Consider the following 22,265-nt stretch of genomic DNA (forward strand, 5'->3'; position numbering starts at 1 on the left):
GAAGAATTTCCCTCAGACTCTTTTCATCTATTCAAGCAGGAATAACCTCTTTCCTTTGAAGTCACTACAGCACTTCATAAGCTTATGTACTACTAATGATATGCTGGTGATAAAGGAGACAGCGGACGTCAGATGAAGTCAGGAGTAAACAAGGGAGCTTGTTCGAGTCCATGGTTCCAATATTGTGCAGTCTGAAGTTGTTTTCAGTGTATTCACTTCAAATTCTGATAGAGCTTAATAAAATTTGAAAATGACTAGAATTTCTTCTATGCCGACAGAAGCCTTGAGCATTCCACACCCGATCTCTCGCAAAATCAGTCTTTGTCTCTCCAAGTTGAATTGGCTCCCAATACCAAATCTAACAATAATTGGAGTCTCTTTGAATCTCATCAACACCGGATACCGCACCTGAAGAGGTTGTTAATATGTGCATCTCATGCTGGCCTTTTACGGATGTATATCTCGAGGAGGAGAAAAAGAAAGACAACAGAAGTATCATGGTGTTCGATCCTAATACACGTCAATGGGTCCAAATTGGAGATGTAAGTCAACTTGCTTGTTCCTTCCTTTCTTGTCTCTTGGATTCTTCTCATTTCCTCCATCCAAAAAACTAGTTTCTAGTTATTTTACATTTGCTGCGGGGTTGGTCATTGGTACCTGTGTCATTTGTCAAAACAAAGCAGAAATTCACTTTATCGCTTCTGTTCCTGCCTCAAATTTTTACTTGAGTGGTTTCGCAAACAAAAACTCTACAGCTTGCACGTTGAGCCATTCCATGAACGCAACACCTCAAGAATTAATTTCTATATCTCAACTTCTGAGAGATATAGGAATCCACTACATCAATTTTACAACCAATAAAGTAATCTCAATACTTCAAAGCATTCAAGCAACAATGACTGAAGTACCCGTCCAAAGCTTTCAACCCCAGGTTCCAGATACTACCGCTGGACCTCACGAACATACCTACATCCCACGCGCTGACGGTGCCATTATTGTTAATGGTGTTGTCTACGTTCAAGAGACCAAGACTCCAGTTCCAGTCGTACCTGCACCTGCTGTACAATCTCCTAACCTTCAACAATTTTATGCATTTGCTGCAAGTTCAACCTTCGAATCCCTTCTCCGTTCACTTTACTTTTGCGCAAGTTGCGCTTGAAATTTGTCCCTTGCATCAACATCGCAATTTCTTGTCTTCATCGCTAACATGTCTTCTTTACTATAGGCAGCTCAACATCAACCTGTTTACCCTCAACCCGCCTTCCAACCTTACCCCTACAACCCTTATCTTCAATTCGCAGGCAACAATCAACAAGTACCTTTCGGTGCCGGCTATGTTCCTCAACCCGCCATGGGCACATACGGAGCTACCGGCAGTGAAATTCAATTGCAACAGATGCAGATACCAGAGGCGAGCAAGAAGCAAGATATGAAGCCATCTGATGATGATCCCTTTCGCATGTATTGGGTTCGGGAGCTCGATGATACCTGGACTCAGAGAAACAGAATGACGATTGACAGTGGTGATATTGGTAAAATTAGAGTAAGTTTCATGCTTCGTTGTGATTTTGGTACATCGCTGATCAGTGGTTTCATGGTGTAGTGGTATGTAACTGATGGTGTTTTCTACGCCGCCAGATTGCCTGAGTAGTTTCAAGGATGATGGCAACAAATGATTCGCAGAGAGTTGTTGAAGCGTGAGAGAATAATACAATATTTCATCATTCTTCTGAATCCTCCGAATCTCGAGTCGAATTCTCTTCGGTCACTTTGTGATCCTCGATTTTTACTACTACATACGAATATTACGCAATGATACCTGGGATGGAAGAACAATAGGATGAAAGGGGCGATGAAGATGATTTCAGGGACATTGCTCGTCATTACAATATGGGCCACTTACTTGATTTGGGTTTAATGCTTCATTTCTGCGCATGAGATATGCACTACTTATGATTGCTCATATTTTGCAGCGAATATTGGCTGTCGCCTGGATTTAAAGGGTTTGTGTATAGACTTTCGATCAATACACAGTAACTCTCAAATGATTTTGCACACCTGCAATGTGATGATCTAATCTACCTCGTTTCCGTGAACATATGTGCAGAAGTTGTTAGTTTGTATGGACAGAAAGAGAAGCCCATCTTTCATCCCGAGCAAAGATTTTTGGACATTGCACCCAGAAGGTTATTGGTGGTTGAACTTATGATCCGAAATACAACATTGAGTTGACATGATGTGAGGTTTGCAGTACAGCCTCTGTGGATTAATCGTGGCTGAACTAAGACATATTGGGGTTAGTGCGTTTGCCCAACCACACACCCATATCGAGACCGAATCGACCTGACTACCTAGGTAGGTATTTGCAGCTTGAGAGTTGTGTACTTTAAGAGATTGCACAGTTTTACAAACAACCTTCCGATGATCATAGATTGACCCCTGTGTTTTTGATACAGACAATTGACATCAAATTAGATGCTCGGTCACGAACGTCCGTGAGCATCCATTACATGTCCGGTTGACGTTTCAAACATGGAAAAGGAAGGGCAAATGCGACCGCCACTTTATGGTATCTTTCAGGAATGTGGAGCAGATCTTGAGCTTTCGAGATCTGATGTTCCTTATTATCTACCGGTACCATGGCTTGGGTCGCTTCTTTCGTTTGATTCTTCTAGTAGATGTTTCTTCCCCCCATGCATGAAGATTTTTCGCCGCAGTACTGTTTCATGGAGTATACGCATTGCCTTTCTGAGTTTGGAGCTTATTTCAAGGTTAATTTCGCATTACCGATAGCACTGGGGCCAATTGCAAGCTGTCGATTAGTCGTGAGGGATCATTCGATGTCAATATTTATGCTTTCCTCTGAAGCAAGCGCTGAAGAGTATATTTGAATGTCCACGTCCCAGAATTTATCAATTTTCTTAGAAAAACTACGCAACCTGTTTCCACTATTCTAATCCACACTAGAATGCTGGGACTCAGGGATGTGTTAAGGCGAAATCCCATCTGATGTCCTTCCCCGGATCAATGGTCCTTCATGTAGGTCTGAAATCAAGCCGTGCTCTAATCGGGGACTTTGGAATTTGAATGTTAGTGCGTAATGTGGGACACTATTGTATCGAAATGACTTATATACTATGTATCCCTTGGATCTCTTCTCTCATCAGACCGTTGATCGATCTCCGTGTTATTCATCATGAACTCCTCACCAGAAGAAAAGTCGTCTGGCCCGACAGCACTCTTCTATGAACGAGTTCAGGGTGATCGGGATTCAAATCCTAGGATGGATGATGTTAATAGTAGTAGTAGAGATATAACGGAGGGGATTTCGATGGCTAGACTTAGATCAGATCCAGTAACGGATTTGAAAGCAAGACTCTCACTATGGGCTTTGTTTGCATGGTTCTCAGTACATGGGCAACAAGCTTATACAGAGATAGATCCTAATTACCCCGAGGATGAAAAGGAGTTGAAGGTCCCGGATAAGTCGTCTTTTGATGATGATGATGCCTATACAGCAGTCGAGGAAGATTCTCAATACCCGGAAGTCCGAGCTGCAGTCAAGAACTACGATGAGGATGTACCCGCGAACACAATTCGTGCCTGGACTATCGGATTGTTACTGGTAGTCGTTGGAGCATCTATGAATACTCTCTTTTCTCTTCGATCTCCTTCGATCGGTCTAGGCGCGTTGATTGCTCAAATTATCGCTTGGCCATTGGGCCATGGATGGGCCAAAGTCATGCCAAAGAAGCAATTCAATACACTTGGTTTGAAGTGGTCGTTAAACCCGGGACCTTTCAATATCAAAGAACATTCCATCATTGTCGTTATGGCAAGCGTGAGTTTTAGCGCAGCATATGCTACTGATATCTTGCTTGCCCAAATCGCGTTCTACAAACAAGATTTCGGGTTGGTTTTCCAAGTACTTTTGGTTGTTTCAACCCAATCTATTGGTTACGGTATTGCTGGCATCTTGCGCAAGTTCTTGGTGTAAGTACTCTTTCCAAACTCCTTTTTCATTGTTACAACTTAATTTGGGGTTTACACTGGTTTTTCCTCCACTGTGCTATCTTTCTTGAGCATTGGTCAACCCGCATATAACATTCCGTCTAAAATGCTCATTCAGCACGCGCACTCTTGATAAGTATCTACTAACACATAACTCAGGTATCCTGCAGCCATGATCTGGCCCGCCAATCTCGTCAGCGTCACTCTAATGAACGCCATGTACGAAAATAACGAGAGACCCGATCCAACTATCTTTGGGGGTTCAATCCACCGCTACAGATGGTTTGGATATGTTACTGCTGGTGCTTTTGTTTGGTACTTCATTCCTGGATTCTTGGCTCAATTCCTATCGGTTTTCGCCTTCGCTACTTGGATCGCCCCTGACAATGTTATTGTTAACCAATTATTTGGTGGTACGAGTGGTCTTTCTTTCATACCATTGACCTTTGATTGGACTCAAATCTCTGGGTTTATTGGGAGCCCTATGATTCCTCCGTATGTAATGCCCAATGTTGATTCTTTATTCAATGTGCTAATTTATATCATAGATGGCATGCAATCGCCAATACGCTCATCGGAATGGTCTCGTTTTACATGATCGGTGCATCGATTGTTCATTACTCCGGAGCATGGAGTTCAGCATTCTTACCCATGAGTGATAGTGCTACGTACGATAATACCGGAGCTGCATACAACACTACCAGAATCCTGACCGAAGATTTTACTCTCAATCTTGCGGAATATAAAGCATACTCACCTCTATTTCTGTCAACCACTTTTGCTATCTCGTACGGATTGTCATTTGCAGCCATTTCTTCCTTGATTGTTTACACATATCTGCACCATGGCAAGCAAATCTGGGCTCAATTCCGTAATAGCACAAAGGAACAGACTCCTGATATTCACATGAAGGTATGTGTGCTTTATTCTCTTGTTTCTCGCTTAATACTACGCAAATATTAAGCCTGTTCACAGATGATGCAAAAATACCCCGAAGCTCCCACCTGGTGGTACATGTCTCTCTTCATCATAATGGTCGGACTTTCCTTCATCGCCATTCTTGCGTTCCCCACCAACCTCACCTGGTGGGCTTTCCTCATTGCCCTGGGAATATCGTTCTTCTTTGCATTGCCCATTGGCATTATTCAGGCAATTACCAATACCCAAATCGGATTGAACGTATTGACGGAGTTTATCTTCGGATATTTGCAACCTGGAAAGCCGTTGGCCTTGATGATTTTTAAAACTTATGGGTATATTACCATGAGTCAGGCGTTAGGATTCGTGAGCGACTTGAAGTTTGGTCACTATATGAAGGTATGCATTTTTCTCCCCTTCCCCTTCCGTGATCTCATCTCGCAAATTCCCTTCCGCACTTTTTTAAATCCCTCGCTTACCCTTTATACCCTTAGATTCCACCAAGAACAATGTTCATGGCCCAAGTAGTCGCAACGACCTTCTCCTGCTTCATTCAAGTAGCAGTCCTCAATTACGCCCTAAATAACATCCCTGATATCTGTACTCCGCACCAACCATCCCATTTCACCTGTCCCGGTGGTCGCGTTTTCTTCTCCGCATCCATAATATGGGGTCTCATTGGTCCTCAACGCATCTTCTCTCCCGGTCAAATATATTCCGCCCTATTCTGGTTCTTTGGTCTCGGAGCAATCGTTCCCGTGATCTTCTTCCTCCTTTCCAAAAAATTCCCCAAATCACCAATCAAATATCTAATGGCCCCCTTGATCTTCGGCGGCGCAGCAGCAATCCCACCTGCTACTCCTCTCAATTATCTCAGTTGGGGAATTGTAGGCTTCATCTTCCAAAAAGTCATCAGGCAGAAATATTTCGGATGGTGGAGCCGTCTTAATTATTTGACGAGTTCGGCGCTGGATCTGGGATTGGCGTTGAGTACGATATTTATTTTTGTAGCCTTTACGGTTAATGGGGTGGAGGCGCCGAAGTGGTGGGGGAATACTATTGTGAGGAGTACGCTGGATGCACAAGATGCAGCGGTGCAGAAAGTGGTGGGTGTGGGCGAACATTTTGGTCCGCAGGTTTGGTGATTATTGGGGTGTCTGGGAGAGGTAATTTATTTTGCAACGGGTTTGGCACTGGGCGTGGAGGAGTTGATGGAATTTGGCTATTGGGGGCTTGCCGCTGTCGGAACACGCACAAGTCTGGATGATCTGATGCGGTGACGGGGAGTTAAGTAATCGGAAAGAGGAGTTCGAGGGAAAATGTGTAGTAATGGTTGTTATTTCGCTTCTTGCACATTCTTAATGTAGTATTGTATCTAATGTATCGAGTTTTCTTACCCCTTATTCTTATTCGTCACAAGCGATGACATGAATGATAGGCCTGCAGTGTGTTCTCTGAGCGGCGGTCTTCGGTATTCCTTTTGAGACTATGGATTTGAATCATCAAGTCGAGTTCCCCGAGTAGATCGACTTAATATCCTGCTCTGCATTCATTTCCACGAGAGTGTGGAAAGCTAGTTGTGCTAATCTATAGCTTGTTCCTCCCTTTCCATCTCCACGATAACTTTTACCATTATACTGCAATCAGAATCGGAAGTGGTAATGGGCATGGGAATGGATCTATGTACTAATAAGATACACCTGGTCTTATGCAGCCTTGACACAAATGAGGGTACTGCCGAGGATAGAGCTCGTAGATAAAAGCTGAGATATGGTTTGGGGGTACTTCTGGTATTTGCACTCGAAAGAGCACACTCAAAGTAGCTTTCGTGTTCAACATCAATAGTCGTCAAAGGGTATCATTTCCTATCGTTTGCTCCATTCCCCTTTAGCTTGCACCAGATAGTGGCAGCTGTTCCACGTAATATACAATAAGGTACAGTTAAGATTTCTTTTCCGGTTGCCTAACGCCTGAAAATTATCTCCAAAAGAAACATGCCTCGTGAGATTATCATACCCTCAGCTGTCAATTAAATCCCTCATTACATACTCATGCAGCAGCCGCAGCAGCGGCGGCGGCGGCTTTCTTCTCCGCATCTCTCCTCTTCCATGCATCCCTGATTCGAGGTGCTGCGGCAATTAAATCCTTTTCCGTCACACGATCCCTAATACTTTCAATAACGCTCTCCACTGTACTGGTATGATTTGCAACCTCTTTATCGTCTCTGAACTTCATGTATCTCCATCTCTTCTTGTCATCCATGTAACATTCTACTATTCGGTCGTTGAGCGGTTCGTTAAGTTCCTTCAACTTTTCCCATTCTTCCGGTTCTAGATGCATAGTTCCATACCATTCATCCTTTCCATTCCCTGCATTGACGAGTAGATTGCAGACTGGAATCGCATCGTAATCAACATATGGCTCTGTATTTCCTTCTGCGAGATCCATCGCATCGGGTTCAACGGTGGGGAAATCGAGCCCGAGTTTAAAATCAATACTATTCTCGTTTTCGGGTTTCCATTTTAATATATTCTGATCTGTTCCATGTTTGTATTCCGAACTCCTGCATGTGAAAATCAAGCCATCGTTTCCGTGCGGCAAGTTTGGTAGGGTTTGTCGAAACATCATTTCCATCGCATAGCCAAATTCCATTCGTTTCAACTCCATCAAGAAGTGGAAGTAAGGTATCTCTTGAGGGAAATTTCGCAGAAGATCTTGGTAAGGCGAGAAGATTCTTTCCGAGAAATATGCAAGTCGTTTATCGAGTGTGCGATTCATGAGACTGTTTCCATCCAACACCATACAATCAAAAACGAGGAATTTCGGCTGCATCCCATTCGGTGTCTTATCCATAACCAGTTCCCCATCAATCAAAGTCTTCCTATGGAATCCTTCGATATCGCGAGGAATAGGAAAATGGAGGCTTCCTTTAGGTACATACCAATAATCATTCCTCCTATCGATCAAATAATGGCATTCTTCGTGGGTCTCATCGTCGGTCAGATAGAGTAGGTAGCGAAAACCATCTGATTTCTCGCACACGTAATAATCTTGTCGCGTCAATTCATCAAGATGACGTCTGGTGAAACTGACAGGCTGTGCGCCGGGGAAACTAGGATTGGATCGATTGAGTAGTTGCGCGACTTCTCTTCGCATGTGAAATAATATTTCGCCCTGTGCCTGGATACCAGGAGCTTGGATATCGTGGACAGGACCGCTCATCTTGTCGAATGGCTATGGATATGGATATTAATATTGATATGGGATTGTGTAAATGCGATATATTGTTTGAGATTGAAGAGTCACGGCTGTTCGAGGCTGGGCTGGGTTGTGAGTAGAATGGTAGTTCAATCAGATCGTTTGTTGGAATTTTTAGTGGTTTGGTAAGGCTGAAGATCAATCGGCATTTGGGTTAAAGTTTTGACCGATGTGCTATTTCTATGGGCTAGAACAAGTCGCTAATGCCTGGGTACTACCTTTTTATTGTTCTAGATGAGACAGGGTACATTGGCATCATCTCATCATTCTCGAGTTCTATCTTGTAGATATAATTGTTTGTTCAAAGCTGTTAGAATTGTCTGTTCATTCTGAAGTATTATCTTGGCCAATCCCGCTATTGAATTATTCACAGCTTCAATGAAAAGGGGTATTGAGATGCCACTTGCAGCTTGTTTGTGACAACAGCTTTAAACCTCAGATACTGATTCTTGAGCTTTTAAGCAAAGTGCTACGTATCATGTTGCCTCAGGGATGGATAGATATCACCATGTATTTCTCCTTCTCATCTGAGGTCTAATTCCGTCCTCTTTCCTATTTCCAGATGAATCGCCTGTATCGGAAGTACTAGATATGACCGAAAAGGAGGTATTCTCGTGGGATATTTCATTCCTCGCGTCGTCCACAGGCTTTGGATTCCTCTCTGGAACTTTCACCCTAAGACGAACTGCTTGCATCAAAAGCATCTGGTTCGGCCGAAGTCGAGGCATTCCCGTAGAATATGTTGTACAGCTTCATCGATCAGTCTTCTATCCCCCCATCTTAAATTTCTTCTATGTGATGAAGAATCCTCATAGTAAGCTTCTAGTTTTACTCAATTGAAGATATCGTGGTCGGTCATATCACCGTCAATCCTTCCATTCCTGGCACATTGTATCTGAGCAACCCCTATCTTCGCTAATCCCTATGTTGTAGATTTTCGAGACCTCATCTAATCGCTATTATAAGTGAGCGAAGTAGCCTCTGTGTAGCATAGCCGATTCATTAAGACTGAGGATCTTCGCCCATTAATCATAGAGGAATGGCTTTTCGTTTTGCGAACATTGATATTGTACTAACTAATGCATCATGGACGGCTCGTACCGGTTTCCTTCCGTCCCCTCACAGCCACACCCGTAACGTAGCATTGATCGAACTCCTAATAAACACCCCGAAGATGCAATTACATACCACTAGCTGTATTTCCGAGCCTTCACTGCGTAGCACAGTGATCTTTCCAAACCCACCATTTCAGTACAATATTACACGATCATATAAAGAAACCCCATCCTATTCTATCAATCTAGACAACCCCTTCCACCTCCTTCATCCTATTCATTCCTCTCCATGCAGTGTGAGTCTGACGAAGAAACCTCATGATTTCAATTCGCAACACGAGAACCCCGAGAATCCGTACCTGACATCATGAATCGCATCTCGTATTCCTGCAGATCGTACTCTGCGTTGGAGGCTTGGCAAAGAGGATGGCAGCGAACGAACCAATGAGATGAAAGCATCGTTAGTGATTATTGGAGATAGAGGTGGCTAGGAGATCGACATTGCGGATTATGCTTGTTTTGACTGTGAAATGTGCACATTTTAGATTTGAACGCTGTTGTGTATGGCCTGTTGGATATGTGAGATGATGTATTAGGGATATGGGACGGGAATGTAAGAATGGGATGGGGCACGGAAAACTTGGTATATAAGAATAAGGGTTCTGCTGCGTTGTAAATCTTGAAAATCATTAACACAAGTGAAATTATTTGAATTTGGTAATTACAACATCATCTCATACGAACAATCAGACCTCATCACAGCACCTCACACAATCAAAGATTCCCGAGACTCTCATACAAATACGAAAATGCGTACCTCCCTCCTTTCTATTTCAACCCTCCTCGCACTCCCTCTCACAACCTTGGCCGATTTCCATTACGGATTCTCAGATTACACAATCACAACGGCCACAGGAAGATATGCCATGATTTTACCAGCGTCCCAGACGAACTGTACTGAGGCGTATGATTTCTATCCCAAGGGACCTTTTGGTTTTGAGGTTCCTACTGGCCAGGTGAAGGGTATGTTATATTTTCGTTCCACTTCTCCCGTTTGGCTTCTCCCATTTTCCCCCAATCCTCAGTCTCCATGTTTCCCCCCGAAAACAAATGATAGAAACTGACAGATTACCAGTCGCCATCTGCGGTGTAGAAGTCAACCTCAACGTAACTTCAGGCTCTTGGTACACAAGTTCTCGAAACATCCTAGAAGGAAATTGTACAGCCGTTAACACGACGAATCCAACGGCCGGAGTGAGAACCCCAGTTTGCAGTATTGGGTACAACAGTGGCTCTAGTTATACGGATATTTGGAGTTGTCCGGGAGCTGTTTGTAAGACTGAGTTGTAGGGAACGAAGTGGGAGTCAGAAGAGAGAATGGGTGGCTTGATAGAATCATGCCGGAGAAAGTAGCGGGGAAGACTTCGTTCAATATGGATGTTGCAGATGATGGTCGGGCTGATGGGTGAAGTGGTAGACGAAAGCATCAAGGCATGCACATCATCGTGGATACAAAAAGTTAATGTCGTAAAGTAATGTAATAAATAAAGACAATGAGAAATGAATTGATGTCCGGCATCTGTCTATCTCTGTGAGGGACAAATTATCAATCCTTGAATTCGAAAAGTCTTATTCTAATCATCAAGAGATGATTCTGAGTCTGTTGATTTATTAGCCAGCTGAAAGTGCCAATCTTTGACAGTCAAACTTACCTCCTCTGTGTATTCTAGGAAAGCTTCATTGAACTAATCTGTTTACTTATATCGGCAATCTCTTCATCCAGTTCCTTGTCTTCTATCTCGAATATCTCCCTTAAGCTCACGTCATCTACAATTTTCTCGCCAAACTGTCCATACCCCAAGTCATCGACTTCTCCCATTTGGAACTGACGCGGAGCGCTCAATTCCTCACCAACAGAGCTGCTTTCTTCTATCCGCTCTTGTACCTCAGAAATCCAACCCTCGACTTTCTTGATAAATGAATGATCGCCTCCAATGATTCTCTTTACCTTTTCTAGCGTGTTTTCATACAGAAACAATGCATCCTTGAACTGTGACAACTCTTCATAACAATGACCTAGCCTTTCACACGTTATTTTCGAATCCATCCAACTCTCCCAACTTTCCTCTTGAACCTCATTCAAGAGACATCTCTTATAACTGACTATTGCTTCCCTAAAATTTCCATATTTCTCTAGAATATAACCTAGATTATAATAAGTCCCGGCTCGAAAGTGGCAATCATCTACTTCGAGCAATATATTGTGGAAGACATCGATAGATTCCGATATCATGCCTCTGCCAAAAAGAATAAAGCCTAGGTGCTCTTGGTATTCATAATACCATAAGTGCCTCTTGCCTAGTGTTAATTCCACGCATTCCATAATATAAATACATAGACTGTGAGCTTCTTCAATCTTTTGACCTTCCAACAGAACGTAGATCAAATGGCTCACACTATCGAAGTAAGTGTTACTTAGACTTCGGCCATGTTTAATCGCTTGATGAATGTTGTATCTATGTAATTTCTCGATTTCGGAAAATGCATCTTCATTTTTTTCTTCAATCAAACAAGCAAGAAGTACGAGTGCAGCGCTTGTCATTTTATGATTGCGGTCCAGATTCTGGTTATTTAAGAGGTTCTGTATCACTGATCGAATGATTAACTCGGCCTCCGCATCTTGTCCATCAATGTACAAGATATAAGCTTCGAGGTAGGATAGTCGAATATAGAAGGGGTGTCCGGAGCTCAGTTGCGATTGTTGGATCGCTCCACGCAAGCTTCGAGATAGGTATGTCGCGTCTGAAACTTTCCCTTTCAACAAAAGACCCATGACAATTTCAAGATAGACCTCCATTATTCGGTGATTATTAGGACAGCTCTCTTTCAGCCTTGCAGCTAGGAGTTGAAGATGTAAACTCAAGCATCTCCCCCTACTTTGCTCGTTGAGATGTATCAAATTCTCGAGACTTAAAATAATTGCTGGGTTATGGTCTGGTAAAATCTTCCTGAGCTTCCGAAGTTTAAGTTCCCAATCTTCAATCTCTCTTTTCCACACTTCAATCAATGGGCTGGATACAGATGCAATCGTCATTCCAGAATCATAACCACGCGTACTTCGAGAAGTTGGGAAAATTTCAAGCTCGAACAACGGACTCCATGGGATTCTTTTTACCGGGGTAGGAACAGGTTGGATCACAACATTGGGAATGTATGCATATTTCACGCGGCTACAGAGAGTAGATAGTTGTTTACTTGTTGTTCCGTGAGATTCTACGTTGTTGCGAAGCTCGTTCCCGGAGATCGTCTCTTTCTTGTCCACGACTTCATCATCAAGGTTTAACGGTGGCATAGAAGCTTCAATATCCAACAGTCTAAACAGCCGAGTCAGTCCAGGAGATCCAGGGACATCAATATCCCAACTGAGAGGCCATTGTTCCAGGTCCATAGCGTCATTATTCTCGGTAACGTTTGAGATTGTCGATTCCACATGAGCTAAAGCGATTTCATTCACATAATTCGATATGGGTGGTTGCTCTCCGGGTGGGCGATATGGCCCAACAGATTTTGGCGGGATATTTATGTCTTGATACGATGGAACTAGTTGCACTGAATCAAACATCAGAATGCCTTCGATGAATAAGTAATTCTTTTGAAGAATGACAAACCTTGAGAACATGGGTTTTCATGTGCATATCTTTTCTTCAATCTTTGGATTCTTTTGGGATCCGAAACACGTTTGTCTCCATCAAAAAACTCCGCGATGTCGCCTTTTTTGTCATTTTGAAGAAGGAGCTTCCTTTCCGCCTTCCTAAAATTCTTCCTCAAGCCCCATTCTTCGGTCTTCCGTGTGAATTGACGTCTTCTGTAACCAGAGTATCAACATCTCTATCCAAAAGTTCATTCTAGCAATAGAAGCGGAGAAACCTCTGAATATTATATCTCATCTTTCCCGCTCGAAATTACTATAAGAAACCTGGCACTTACGTAGGATAAAATTCGAACCTTCTTGCGAGCTCACGAGCAACAGTAGGATATTTCTGTTCCTCGTCTATGTATAATTGCAGTATGATTGGCTTGAGCTTCAACCACTCTTCTCTGGAGAGCATTTTGTGACCTCCAGTGGGCAGTGGTGATTGTGCTTCGACATCCATAAGAATATGATTCTCGATAAATGTTTGGGCTGACATGATGTTGATGTGAGGATTTGGTAAGGATGAATGCTCTGGAATGATGGAAAATGAAAAAGCGCTTCGTAGGTAATTATTTTATCTCCAGTACCTAGGTAGGGAGAGATCTGCTATGGAAGAAAAACTCCTGCGACGCCAATTGAAGAGTAAATTTTGCTGCGCTATGAATTGCAGAAAATGGAAACAGTCTGATACTTATCAATCGATTTTGCAGAGCCTAGCCTTGCAATGCATTTCAATGGCTGACCAAAAGTCCCCTTCCAGATCAGGTTATCCAGAATATACTTGTACTACGTACATGCCACCGAATTAAGCGGGTTCATGCACGAGCGATTGTAGTGGTGATAAAATCATTCAGTCTCCATGGTGTGGACATTTTGATTGCAGGGACGCAGCTGAAGACAAAGTGGCTTGAAGGTACGCAACTAAAAAAAGAAGAAGAGAGGATGCGATGAAGGATTGAGTGAGGCGAGCGAGATTGGAAAAACGTGACCGTCACAGAGCTCAGCCAGAATTGAGTCTAGTGTCTTTTTCAAGCGAGTCCATATATTTGTCTTGTGGCGGACACTTGAATGTAACACAACTGATTGGATGAGAACAAAAGTCCCTCACGTAATATTAACTCCGTAAGGTAATGGCAAGATCTGACAGCAAGATGAATGGCTAACTTTCTCGCGCTAAAACTCTACCAGCAAACTAGGACAAAACCAATGTTTTTTGTTCAGGACAACGGTTCACATGTGTATAGTTGTTTTGGCGCAAATGAGCCAGTTGGAAGTTGATCGCGTGTCTAGCTTGATGTATTATATGGTTTGGGAGCATGCCATAGTCCTGGCTGCAAATAAGCCAATAATCATTCCGGTTACAAGACTCAAGAAGCTGACATTCAATTGATTCTCAGTGTTATCTTGTCTTCAAAAATCAAATCATCATATCCTGTCAAGCACAAAGTATTGCATATTCAACTTTCGATATAAGATTAGGAAACAATATTGCTATAAGTTGAGAATATGTCGTATCGACATTGGTTCCGGGTCACTCGTAGGCCTACAGCCCCCGCACCCACCCCACTAGCGCCCCCCCTTAAGGCTGGGTATTTTGAGAGGGAATAGTGGGGGGAGCTTGTAGGCCTGCGATTAGATGACTCTTGGTGGCTCGCGAGGGATAAAACAGTGCCATGAGGTTAGCATGGTTAGGTTACACCACAAAATTCCCCCGCATGAACACCCTTGGAAGGTGATAAGGCTGAGGAACTTTGAGATTGTGACTGACCAAAAGTCCCTCACAGCAACAGCAATATCATCTGCAATTAACCGAGTTGAAGCCATGAAATTATCTCGGTTAGGTGCTCACATTTCCCCTGCATGAACATGCCACAACTGGTGCACAAAAATGCAGAGAATCTGTCAAAAGGCAATCATGACGGTGGCTCATCGGCAGCGCGTTTATCAAGTTGCATTTAGTTGGACGAAAACGAAGACCTATGTCATTTGGCCCTGGGTGACAAAAGTCCCCAGCTGTTGATGAAGATTGTGAAAGTTGTCTGTTAAAATAGTAGACAAGAGGAGGATGGAAGCTCTAGTAAGAACATAAACTCTTACATAAAGAGCGTTGATTTCCCACTCAATCTTCCTGTATGCTTCAGAGTCTTTCTATCTCAAGACAACTCACTCCACCTAAATTTCGAGGAAACCATACTGTTGATTCATCGCCAGAAGCTTCACTGAAAGCTCAAGCCTTTACTTGCTCAACCTTCTCAATTTTTTGATCTAAACAACGTGAGATATCGGCCGTTAGAGATAAAAAGACCAGAGAACGCACTATCCCAATCAGAAACTCTCAAAATATATTCAAGCCCATATCAAAATCACCAAGTTCATTATAGCTCTGTCATGGCCAACTCACCATACAATCAATCGACCGCTCAGGTATCTCTTCCTTAATAAAAGTTAGTTCTTTTACTGATGCATCATCCAGGCAGCTCAGGTCCAATCTTCGGACAGCGCAAATACAGCTGAGTATACAGCCAATGGGCAGTGGACCAACCACTATACCCAAAGTCAATTCACAGAAGTCAACCGTGCTGTTCCACCAAGCAACGGTAATGCTCAAAGCCAAAGTCAGAAATCACACACTTCTCACTCGACTACCAATACGGACTCGATGACGCCAATGGATCGCTGGACTGCCGAAACTCCTCAACAAGCTCCTTGGAATGCAGTAGGAAGCTTTGCTACCTCATCAAACGATACCGGGTCCGGGTACTCAAACAACAATGATAATCACCAACAGCAGGCTGGTGACGACTGGAGTGTCTGTGGAAACAAATCAAATAGGTGAAGAATAGTTGAGGATAAGCATGTAAGTGATAAATCCACAGACTGCTCTATTTATCTTGCCCAATGTCTAATACCTGCAGTCTCATGAATTTAGCAGGAATTCTTTTTTAAGGATTGCAGAATGTCACTAGTTTTCGATGTCATTTTTATCGTGATCTCACTTACAATAATTGTGTCTTCAACCGATCGCGGAGAGTTTTGAAGTTTCTACGGTGAAAAGCTCGGGGGATGTCTATAGTCTAATTTGGAAATCAACTCATTTTCTCAATGGCAAATGGTTTCTAGAGGGATGTACAGATTAAGTTAACATGTTTCTTTACCGAGAGACGAATTTGAATGGGTTTTTCTACACGATTGACCTTTTGAGATGTCGATGCAGCGACAACTTAACCCTATCATCGTGAATAAAATTAAGTGCCATATAACTCTACATATATATAGAAAGAGTCAGCATACCTGAGGCTGGCCTGGGTCCATGTTGTTCGTTTGTGATTGATGATGTGACCACAATTCTAAGCTAAAAAATACGCTAGAAAATGACTATCAACATACGAGCAGGGCCATGGAACTTCCTCTTATCTTATTTCCTTTCTAATCAGTTGGCTTAATCGTAAGAGTTTGCCCATCATATTTCCACCCACCGTTCAGTGCGTCAAACTCTCAAACCCTAATTGTGAATGAGGGGTTACAGTTGACTCATCGAGCGAAGCGAAGTAACGCATCTCTGGTGGATAATCCCCTATCTGTAATGTCATCGAAAATACCTAGGTACAGCATTGATATTTCTAGAAAGCTTGTTTTGTTGACTCAGAAGCATTTAGTTCAATCTATGATCATCAGTTTGCTTGCAGGGCCTTTGATATTACTTCAGCGTGAAGTGAATCTTGCAGAAGAACTTACTTGATGTGATGCCGATACATCTGCAGCTATGAGGAAAAAATCCGATCTACGACTAAGATAAATCTCCAACTAACTTTATGAATCTGAGGAGATCAAATTTTCAATTGCTAGTATGACATTAAACGGTCACTTACTTGAAACTTGAAACATTCACTACTTCATCACCCGAAAAGTGAAAATATGAAAGGCTTAGTTTCATATTCACCAAAGAAATGTGTTTTCCAAGCAATCTCATCTGCATTTTGTTCAAAAAGTAAATGAAGTCATAAGCCGAGGATTTATCAGTCTTTTAGGGCAATCCATGTTCTAAACCCTTCAGCCTTTCATTGGCTCTCTTATGTAGTAATTTAATGGTTGTTGAGTCTCTGATTATTATTTGGCCGTACAGCAACCATATTAAAACACCTCCTCGAGCTTTTTCTTTGATTTTTCTTGCTTTTCTCCTTGCAACAAATTAATACTACAGCGACCAGACCTTTTCATATCAGATTTCCCAATTCAGCCACACAATGTCGCACTCAAATTTACTTCTTGATCCTCTTCTTTTGCAAGAAGACGAGCGAGCCAGGAAGACTGGCAGCTCCTCGCAAAGAGCCTCTTCAATGATGCCAGGAATTCCTTTCATCGAGCAGAAAGTTCCCTTTATCAAGAAAGAGCAAGAAGAAGAACTTGTTTACCACCCGGTTTCAACACAGCTTGGTGAATATCATTTCCCCTCCCTCGAAAGGCAAGATTTCACAGATTGACCGCAAAATGTAGGTGACACGCCAGAGTTAAAATATGAAGACGGTCATAAATCTGGTTCTTGCTCATCTCTTTCTGCCGAGGAACATGATGTCAGAAACAAAAATCCAGACCATCTTTCATCTTGTATGTTTATCCTCCGATCTCGTTGCGCGTAACTTTGATTAATAACATCTCAACTTTGATTAGATAAACGAGATCGCAAATCTACGAGAAAGCCACAGAATTTACCACCCGCGCAATCTGGATCCTTCAAATCACCGGAAGAATACGATCAGTATGTTGGAGATCTAACTTCGCTGCAAGAATATCAGCCTGGCGCCTCAGATCATCTCCGGCCTTCATCGCCACAAGCAAGTATACAAACTGGAGACTCCGAGTCCTTTCCACCATCAACAGGCTTGCAACCTGTAAGCTCTGATTCCAATCGACCTTCTGATGATATTTATTACGATGCTGGAGGTGTATCCCAAGCAAAACCTCACCAATATCAATTGACTCACGACCAATCCCCTGACGGTCAAACTCTTCCTATCCAACACTCTATCAATGAAAATGTTGTTGATAATCAATACTACAGCAGCCAGGCCTTTGATATTCCACCAGTTTCTCAAGCCCCCGAGCCTGGTCTTGATCTTGACGAATACCCAGATTTACACCCAGGAGTTATCACCATGAATCTCCCCACACCAGCTACAATTCAAGAAGTCGAATTCTTGCAATCCTGGATTCCGAGAAACAAACTAGACATCGAAAATTTCTATGCTGCTAGGCCTGGACTGAATCAACCTGGTCTCGAAAACTCTTCAAAGCAGGATCAAGTAGATACTGTCATGAGACACATGTTAGCTGAGCATAGAGCTATCGTTGATGAGAGACAAAGTATTCATGGCCGATATGATCAACTTGGCGCAGTTCTGATCGGTCAATTCCGATTACAGAACCCGGAGCATGCCTTCGAGCTCCAGCGCCAAGGAGATCTTGCCTTCTTACCATCTGCCACCCCTCAAACTCTTTCATACCCTTCCAGGACCCCTCAATCAGGTCTTCGCCACCATAGTAATCTACCTCGCCATAACAATTACGAAGAAATTGGTGGTCCAGACGTAGAGACGGTAAAGCAATGGGGCGGAATCAGAAATCAAATCAACAACAAAGGTGTCTATCACGAAGTCTTGCACCGTAGACGTACAACTATCGGTGCCAAATATCACCCTGAAACTGAACAAATGATGGCCTTACCTTATTCGACTGGCGAAAATCTGACCGATCGAGATATCCTCCAATTAGCAAGATTGAGTCCTTTCCAAAGACATTTACGCGCTTCAAAATTTTTCAACGAGCGAGGAGAGTTCTACACTCGTCATAAACGCTTCACGGAGATGTCGGATGCACGTCTTAGACGCGAGGGCTTGTTGCGTTCGTGGATTCCGAGAAAGGCAGGGGATCGTCCCCATAACAGCGTAGAGCGTGCGGCGCGGGCGGCACAGTTGGGGTTGACGGGTGATGATAAGCTGATCGCTGATGCAGCCGCAGAGAGACTTCGTCGAGCTGCGGCAGAAAAAAAGTTGAGAGAGTCAAAGGCAGCATAATCAGGAAAAATGACTGGCACTCTTACAATATCTATTCAAGGTCCCAACTATCGAAAGATACTCGGGACAATGGCGATGGTGGTTGAATGGCATGGCAGAATTTTATGTGGATCCTTTTCCTTTGTTATTGCAGCATTTTGGGCGTTGGTTGTTGGATTCCTATTTTTGTGGTTTTCCTTTACCTTTGTTTTGTGTACCTAAGTACGAATACATAGCTTAATGACTTGTATTATGAAATTTATCCTACTGTTCCATGAACACTTTGACCTATGTCTATGCTTGTATTCACATGAGGTTAACCTCCCTTTCCCCTATACTCGAATAATCCTGATCATCTTTCCTAACATCAAGTACTCCAATCCGTTCCCATGCACCAATAAGTGAGTTGAATCTAACCGCAAGCGTGCACAGGAACTCTGCTTCTTCATTTAACTCATAATTTTTCTCTGTCATTGAACCTAGAATTAAGCAGCAAACTTCCCAGCTCTGCTCCTGAGGAAGACCTCCTGGTGGGATATCCAAATTCATCTCATATATAGATATCAAAATCATGTCCTCAATATCTGCGTCAAACACAAGCATCGTGTTCTCCTCCGTTTCTTGCAGAAAAACTGTTGCGAAGAAATATTCGGTATTAACGAAAATTGTCTTTGTTTCTAGGAAGGTATCGAATGATGAAGTGCCTAGAGACATTGTAGGTAGTGAAGTGTGTTTTGAAGGATAAAATTGTGAATTTTTGGAGAATGATGCATCGTGGGCTGCTGGAAAGATTATTCCAATCCCCTCTGTCATCACCATACTAGCCCATGACCACGTCGGGGCAACTTCTCTATTCTGCCTCTTCGGTGGCAAACCAAGAGTACTTGCACTGGTATGTACGTTTTCATACCTCGTAACATCCCACAGTAAGCCTCTCGCAAGATCTTCAGCCCAAAGTCCTCGAAGATATGTAGACATAAATCTAGTGTGGAAGACTTTGGCAATACCTAGCAATGCACTCAATCGATCAGTTTCGTGACTCAATCTCAGCCTAGAGAATTCCTCCACGGCACGAAGCCAACTATCGTAGGAAATATCTTGCACGTCGCGAAGAGGGTTGGATGCGATAGAATTGAGTCCAGTACATTCACACCTTAGTTCTTTGCGGCATTCCATGACTAGCTCTGACGAGCAAAAATGCAAGGTTCTTGGTGCTAAATATCGTTCTTGGAAAATCCAGGCTCTTGACAACAATGGTGCCTCCTGCGCCTCTTTACCCCATGAGCCAGTGGTCTCATTTCTCAATATAGTCGGAGTGGAATAGAATTGATGGAGTCCATTGAGCGAATGGCGGACAAATATGCTCTTATCCTCCGTCTCAGGCTTTAGGAGGCCTTTTGCGAGTAAGGGAATGGATCGGTGAAGTGGGTTCCTAGGTGCCAGACACCCTTTAGAACTATCAGCAGCACCAGTAGCCGCGATGTTTACATAACAATTGGAGTATATTGAAGCCATAAGAACCGATTCATGCTTCCAATCATCCAGAGAGTCCTGGACAATGCAAAGAGAGTCAATCCATATGTATCTCAATCCTAAAGCTCGTACTACGGATATCGCATCCCGAAAGGTAGCTGGGAGATCTGCTTTTCTAATTCCACTATAGAAAGATTTTATAGTAGATGATGTGGTTTGAATGATACGATTAGAGCCCCAGCAATGTGATAACGTTGCGTAGGAGGGGCGATTGGCGCTGCTTGGGAGATCCCTAGTCTCTACCAAATAAATGACATCCTCACTACCAGATATATCCAGAAGTCTCGAGGGCAATTGGCTTGTTGTAGCTATATCGCAAGATGAATGATTCTTACGGCAGTTGCTGATCCAAGAATTGATTAGTGTAATATGTGTCTTGGTTGAAATCAATGTAGGAACGTTTCTGGCGGTCCCAAGCACGCCAAAATCGCCAGAGTCGCTAATTGTGGGCCTCAAACAAATTCCTCCGATCTCATTATCTGCCATAAATAATTGAAACCTTGACAAAACTTCATCTCCAGCACCATCTTTATCGCGAAACATTTCAATATCAAGAGGAGCAGACCTTTGCACAATAATCCGGCCGCGCTTGACAGTGGAGTTGTAATGGCCGTTGCGATGAAGCGACGCAGCGTCGCGCCGTATAGCTTGCGCACCTCCTCTTATCAAAAAGCAAAATGAACAAGCACGGCTTGATGGCATCAGTTCCTGGAAGTTGAATGGAAGACTGTATTCAATTTTATCATTACCTACCACATCGACTCGCCATCGAGCGGTTTGGCACATGGGATTTATGTTAAGGCAAACACGGCAGGGAAGGCTGGGGGCCATGATACTGACCGGACGAGGCTTTGCATAGGCACCCGGCTACTTGAGATGAGAGCCGCCCCCAAATGATTCTAATACCGAAATAAATGTCATTCCTTTTTAAAAGAGGAAAGTCCATATTAGATTCTGGGATGAATCGTTCTTATATGTATAAAAGCGCTTTCCAAGGCATACAGGAACAATAGGTGGTCAGACTCGGGCACCAAGACATATGAAGAATGTGGGGTTCGTGGGATTTGAAAGCCTAAATGCTAGCCTCGTCACTTCAACCTCATAGGATGAGTACCTACATATAGATATCGGCGAAAAAATTCAAGAGGGTGAAATGGGAAACCTTTTACTCTTGCTTTGAATACAATGACCGGTAAAGTCAAAATAGAGTTACACGAGAGATAGAGGTTGTGGCCAAATACACATCAATCTATCTTATCACTCTCGCTTCTCAACCGAGCAGGACGTCGAATGGACGACTCGATCACACCCTGCTCTTCACTTGGAAAGCACGTCTCAACTTTGATGAATTCGGGCCATAAATCGAATTCCAGTTTAGCTGAACAATGTTCAACTATAATATCTACATCCGTGGTCTAACTTCACAACACACCATCTACGCTAGACCCACCAAACTCAGAGAATTTGTCTGCTCATCTTCGTTGTTGATCTCATCAAGCAGACTTATACTCAATCTTCGTTGTCATTTGTCGGTTCTATGACCGCCTCGAAGCATGCCTAATTCAGTCAGCCAGTTTTAGGTCCTCGGATCTTTTCATACTTGCTTTTGCGCTTTTTTCACTTCACATTCTGGACAAATCCGGATTCGCCTATCTTCATGTACAGGTTGTTGACTACAGCTTCCGGCCAGACCAAGCTTGCACGTAATCTGTTGTTTCACATGACTGCACGCCCAAAGAGTTCTAT

The 22,265-nt window shown here is 43.1% G+C and overlaps 9 protein-coding genes across 9 annotated transcripts; 5 read left to right on the plus strand and 4 right to left on the minus strand.

Moving 5' to 3' along the window:
* Nucleotides 1-895: 895 nt before the first annotated feature.
* EAF02_001845 (uncharacterized protein) lies at nucleotides 896-1,651 on the plus strand (the record flags this gene model as incomplete). The annotated part of the gene is made up of 3 exons (XM_038897893.1): nucleotides 896-1,060; nucleotides 1,226-1,543; nucleotides 1,604-1,651. 3 exons carry the CDS (start codon nucleotides 896-898, stop codon nucleotides 1,649-1,651), a joined length of 531 nt encoding a protein of 176 aa, XP_038762868.1.
* A 1,545-nt stretch (nucleotides 1,652-3,196) lies between these two features.
* Nucleotides 3,197-6,665, plus strand: EAF02_001846 (uncharacterized protein; the record flags this gene model as incomplete). The annotated part of the gene is made up of 5 exons (XM_038897894.1): nucleotides 3,197-3,993; nucleotides 4,171-4,506; nucleotides 4,560-4,923; nucleotides 4,987-5,328; nucleotides 5,424-6,665. 5 exons carry the CDS (start codon nucleotides 3,197-3,199, stop codon nucleotides 6,072-6,074), a joined length of 2,490 nt encoding a protein of 829 aa, XP_038762869.1. The 3' UTR covers nucleotides 6,075-6,665.
* Nucleotides 6,666-6,978: 313 nt separating this feature from the next.
* Nucleotides 6,979-8,151, minus strand: EAF02_001847 (uncharacterized protein; the record flags this gene model as incomplete). The annotated part of the gene is made up of 1 exon (XM_038897895.1): nucleotides 6,979-8,151. The coding sequence occupies one exon, from the start codon at nucleotides 8,149-8,151 to the stop codon at nucleotides 6,979-6,981; it is 1,173 nt and encodes a 390-aa protein (XP_038762870.1).
* Nucleotides 8,152-8,690: 539 nt separating this feature from the next.
* On the minus strand, nucleotides 8,691-8,915 carry EAF02_001848 (uncharacterized protein; the record flags this gene model as incomplete). The annotated part of the gene is made up of 1 exon (XM_038897896.1): nucleotides 8,691-8,915. The coding sequence occupies one exon, from the start codon at nucleotides 8,913-8,915 to the stop codon at nucleotides 8,691-8,693; it is 225 nt and encodes a 74-aa protein (XP_038762871.1).
* A 1,136-nt stretch (nucleotides 8,916-10,051) lies between these two features.
* On the plus strand, nucleotides 10,052-10,592 carry EAF02_001849 (uncharacterized protein; the record flags this gene model as incomplete). The annotated part of the gene is made up of 2 exons (XM_038897897.1): nucleotides 10,052-10,265; nucleotides 10,378-10,592. The coding sequence occupies 2 exons, from the start codon at nucleotides 10,052-10,054 to the stop codon at nucleotides 10,590-10,592; spliced, it is 429 nt and encodes a 142-aa protein (XP_038762872.1).
* A 362-nt stretch (nucleotides 10,593-10,954) lies between these two features.
* Nucleotides 10,955-13,846, minus strand: EAF02_001850 (uncharacterized protein). Its single transcript, XM_038897898.1, has 3 exons — nucleotides 13,230-13,846; nucleotides 12,911-13,107; nucleotides 10,955-12,851 (listed from the first exon to the last, which is right to left on the minus strand). Exons 1-3 carry the CDS (start codon nucleotides 13,430-13,432, stop codon nucleotides 10,969-10,971), a joined length of 2,283 nt encoding a protein of 760 aa, XP_038762873.1. The 5' UTR covers nucleotides 13,433-13,846; the 3' UTR covers nucleotides 10,955-10,968.
* Nucleotides 13,847-15,324: 1,478 nt separating this feature from the next.
* On the plus strand, nucleotides 15,325-15,772 carry EAF02_001851 (uncharacterized protein; the record flags this gene model as incomplete). The annotated part of the gene is made up of 2 exons (XM_038897899.1): nucleotides 15,325-15,360; nucleotides 15,410-15,772. The coding sequence occupies 2 exons, from the start codon at nucleotides 15,325-15,327 to the stop codon at nucleotides 15,770-15,772; spliced, it is 399 nt and encodes a 132-aa protein (XP_038762874.1).
* A 1,408-nt stretch (nucleotides 15,773-17,180) lies between these two features.
* On the plus strand, nucleotides 17,181-19,007 carry EAF02_001852 (uncharacterized protein; the record flags this gene model as incomplete). The annotated part of the gene is made up of 3 exons (XM_038897900.1): nucleotides 17,181-17,370; nucleotides 17,431-17,541; nucleotides 17,605-19,007. The coding sequence occupies 3 exons, from the start codon at nucleotides 17,181-17,183 to the stop codon at nucleotides 19,005-19,007; spliced, it is 1,704 nt and encodes a 567-aa protein (XP_038762875.1).
* A 285-nt stretch (nucleotides 19,008-19,292) lies between these two features.
* EAF02_001853 (uncharacterized protein) lies at nucleotides 19,293-21,305 on the minus strand (the record flags this gene model as incomplete). The annotated part of the gene is made up of 1 exon (XM_038897901.1): nucleotides 19,293-21,305. One exon carries the CDS (start codon nucleotides 21,303-21,305, stop codon nucleotides 19,293-19,295), a length of 2,013 nt encoding a protein of 670 aa, XP_038762876.1.
* Between the last annotated feature and the right edge of the window lie 960 nt (nucleotides 21,306-22,265).

This window comes from Botrytis sinoallii, assembly GCF_014898435.1.
Source record: "Botrytis sinoallii strain Bc 23 chromosome Unknown BSIN_002, whole genome shotgun sequence".
In the NCBI taxonomy this organism is placed as follows: domain Eukaryota; kingdom Fungi; phylum Ascomycota; class Leotiomycetes; order Helotiales; family Sclerotiniaceae; genus Botrytis; species Botrytis sinoallii.

Coding starts and splice junctions, on each gene's coding strand:
- EAF02_001850 (XM_038897898.1), bottom strand. CDS start 13,432: ATGTCAGCCCAAACATTTATCGAGAATCATATTCTTATGGATGTCGAA. Junction 13,108..13,229: donor AGGTTCGAATTTTATCCTAC/GTAAGTGCCAGG, acceptor CTCTGGTTACAG/AAGACGTCAATTCACACGGA. Junction 12,852..12,910: donor TGAAAACCCATGTTCTCAAG/GTTTGTCATTCT, acceptor TGTTTGATTCAG/TGCAACTAGTTCCATCGTAT.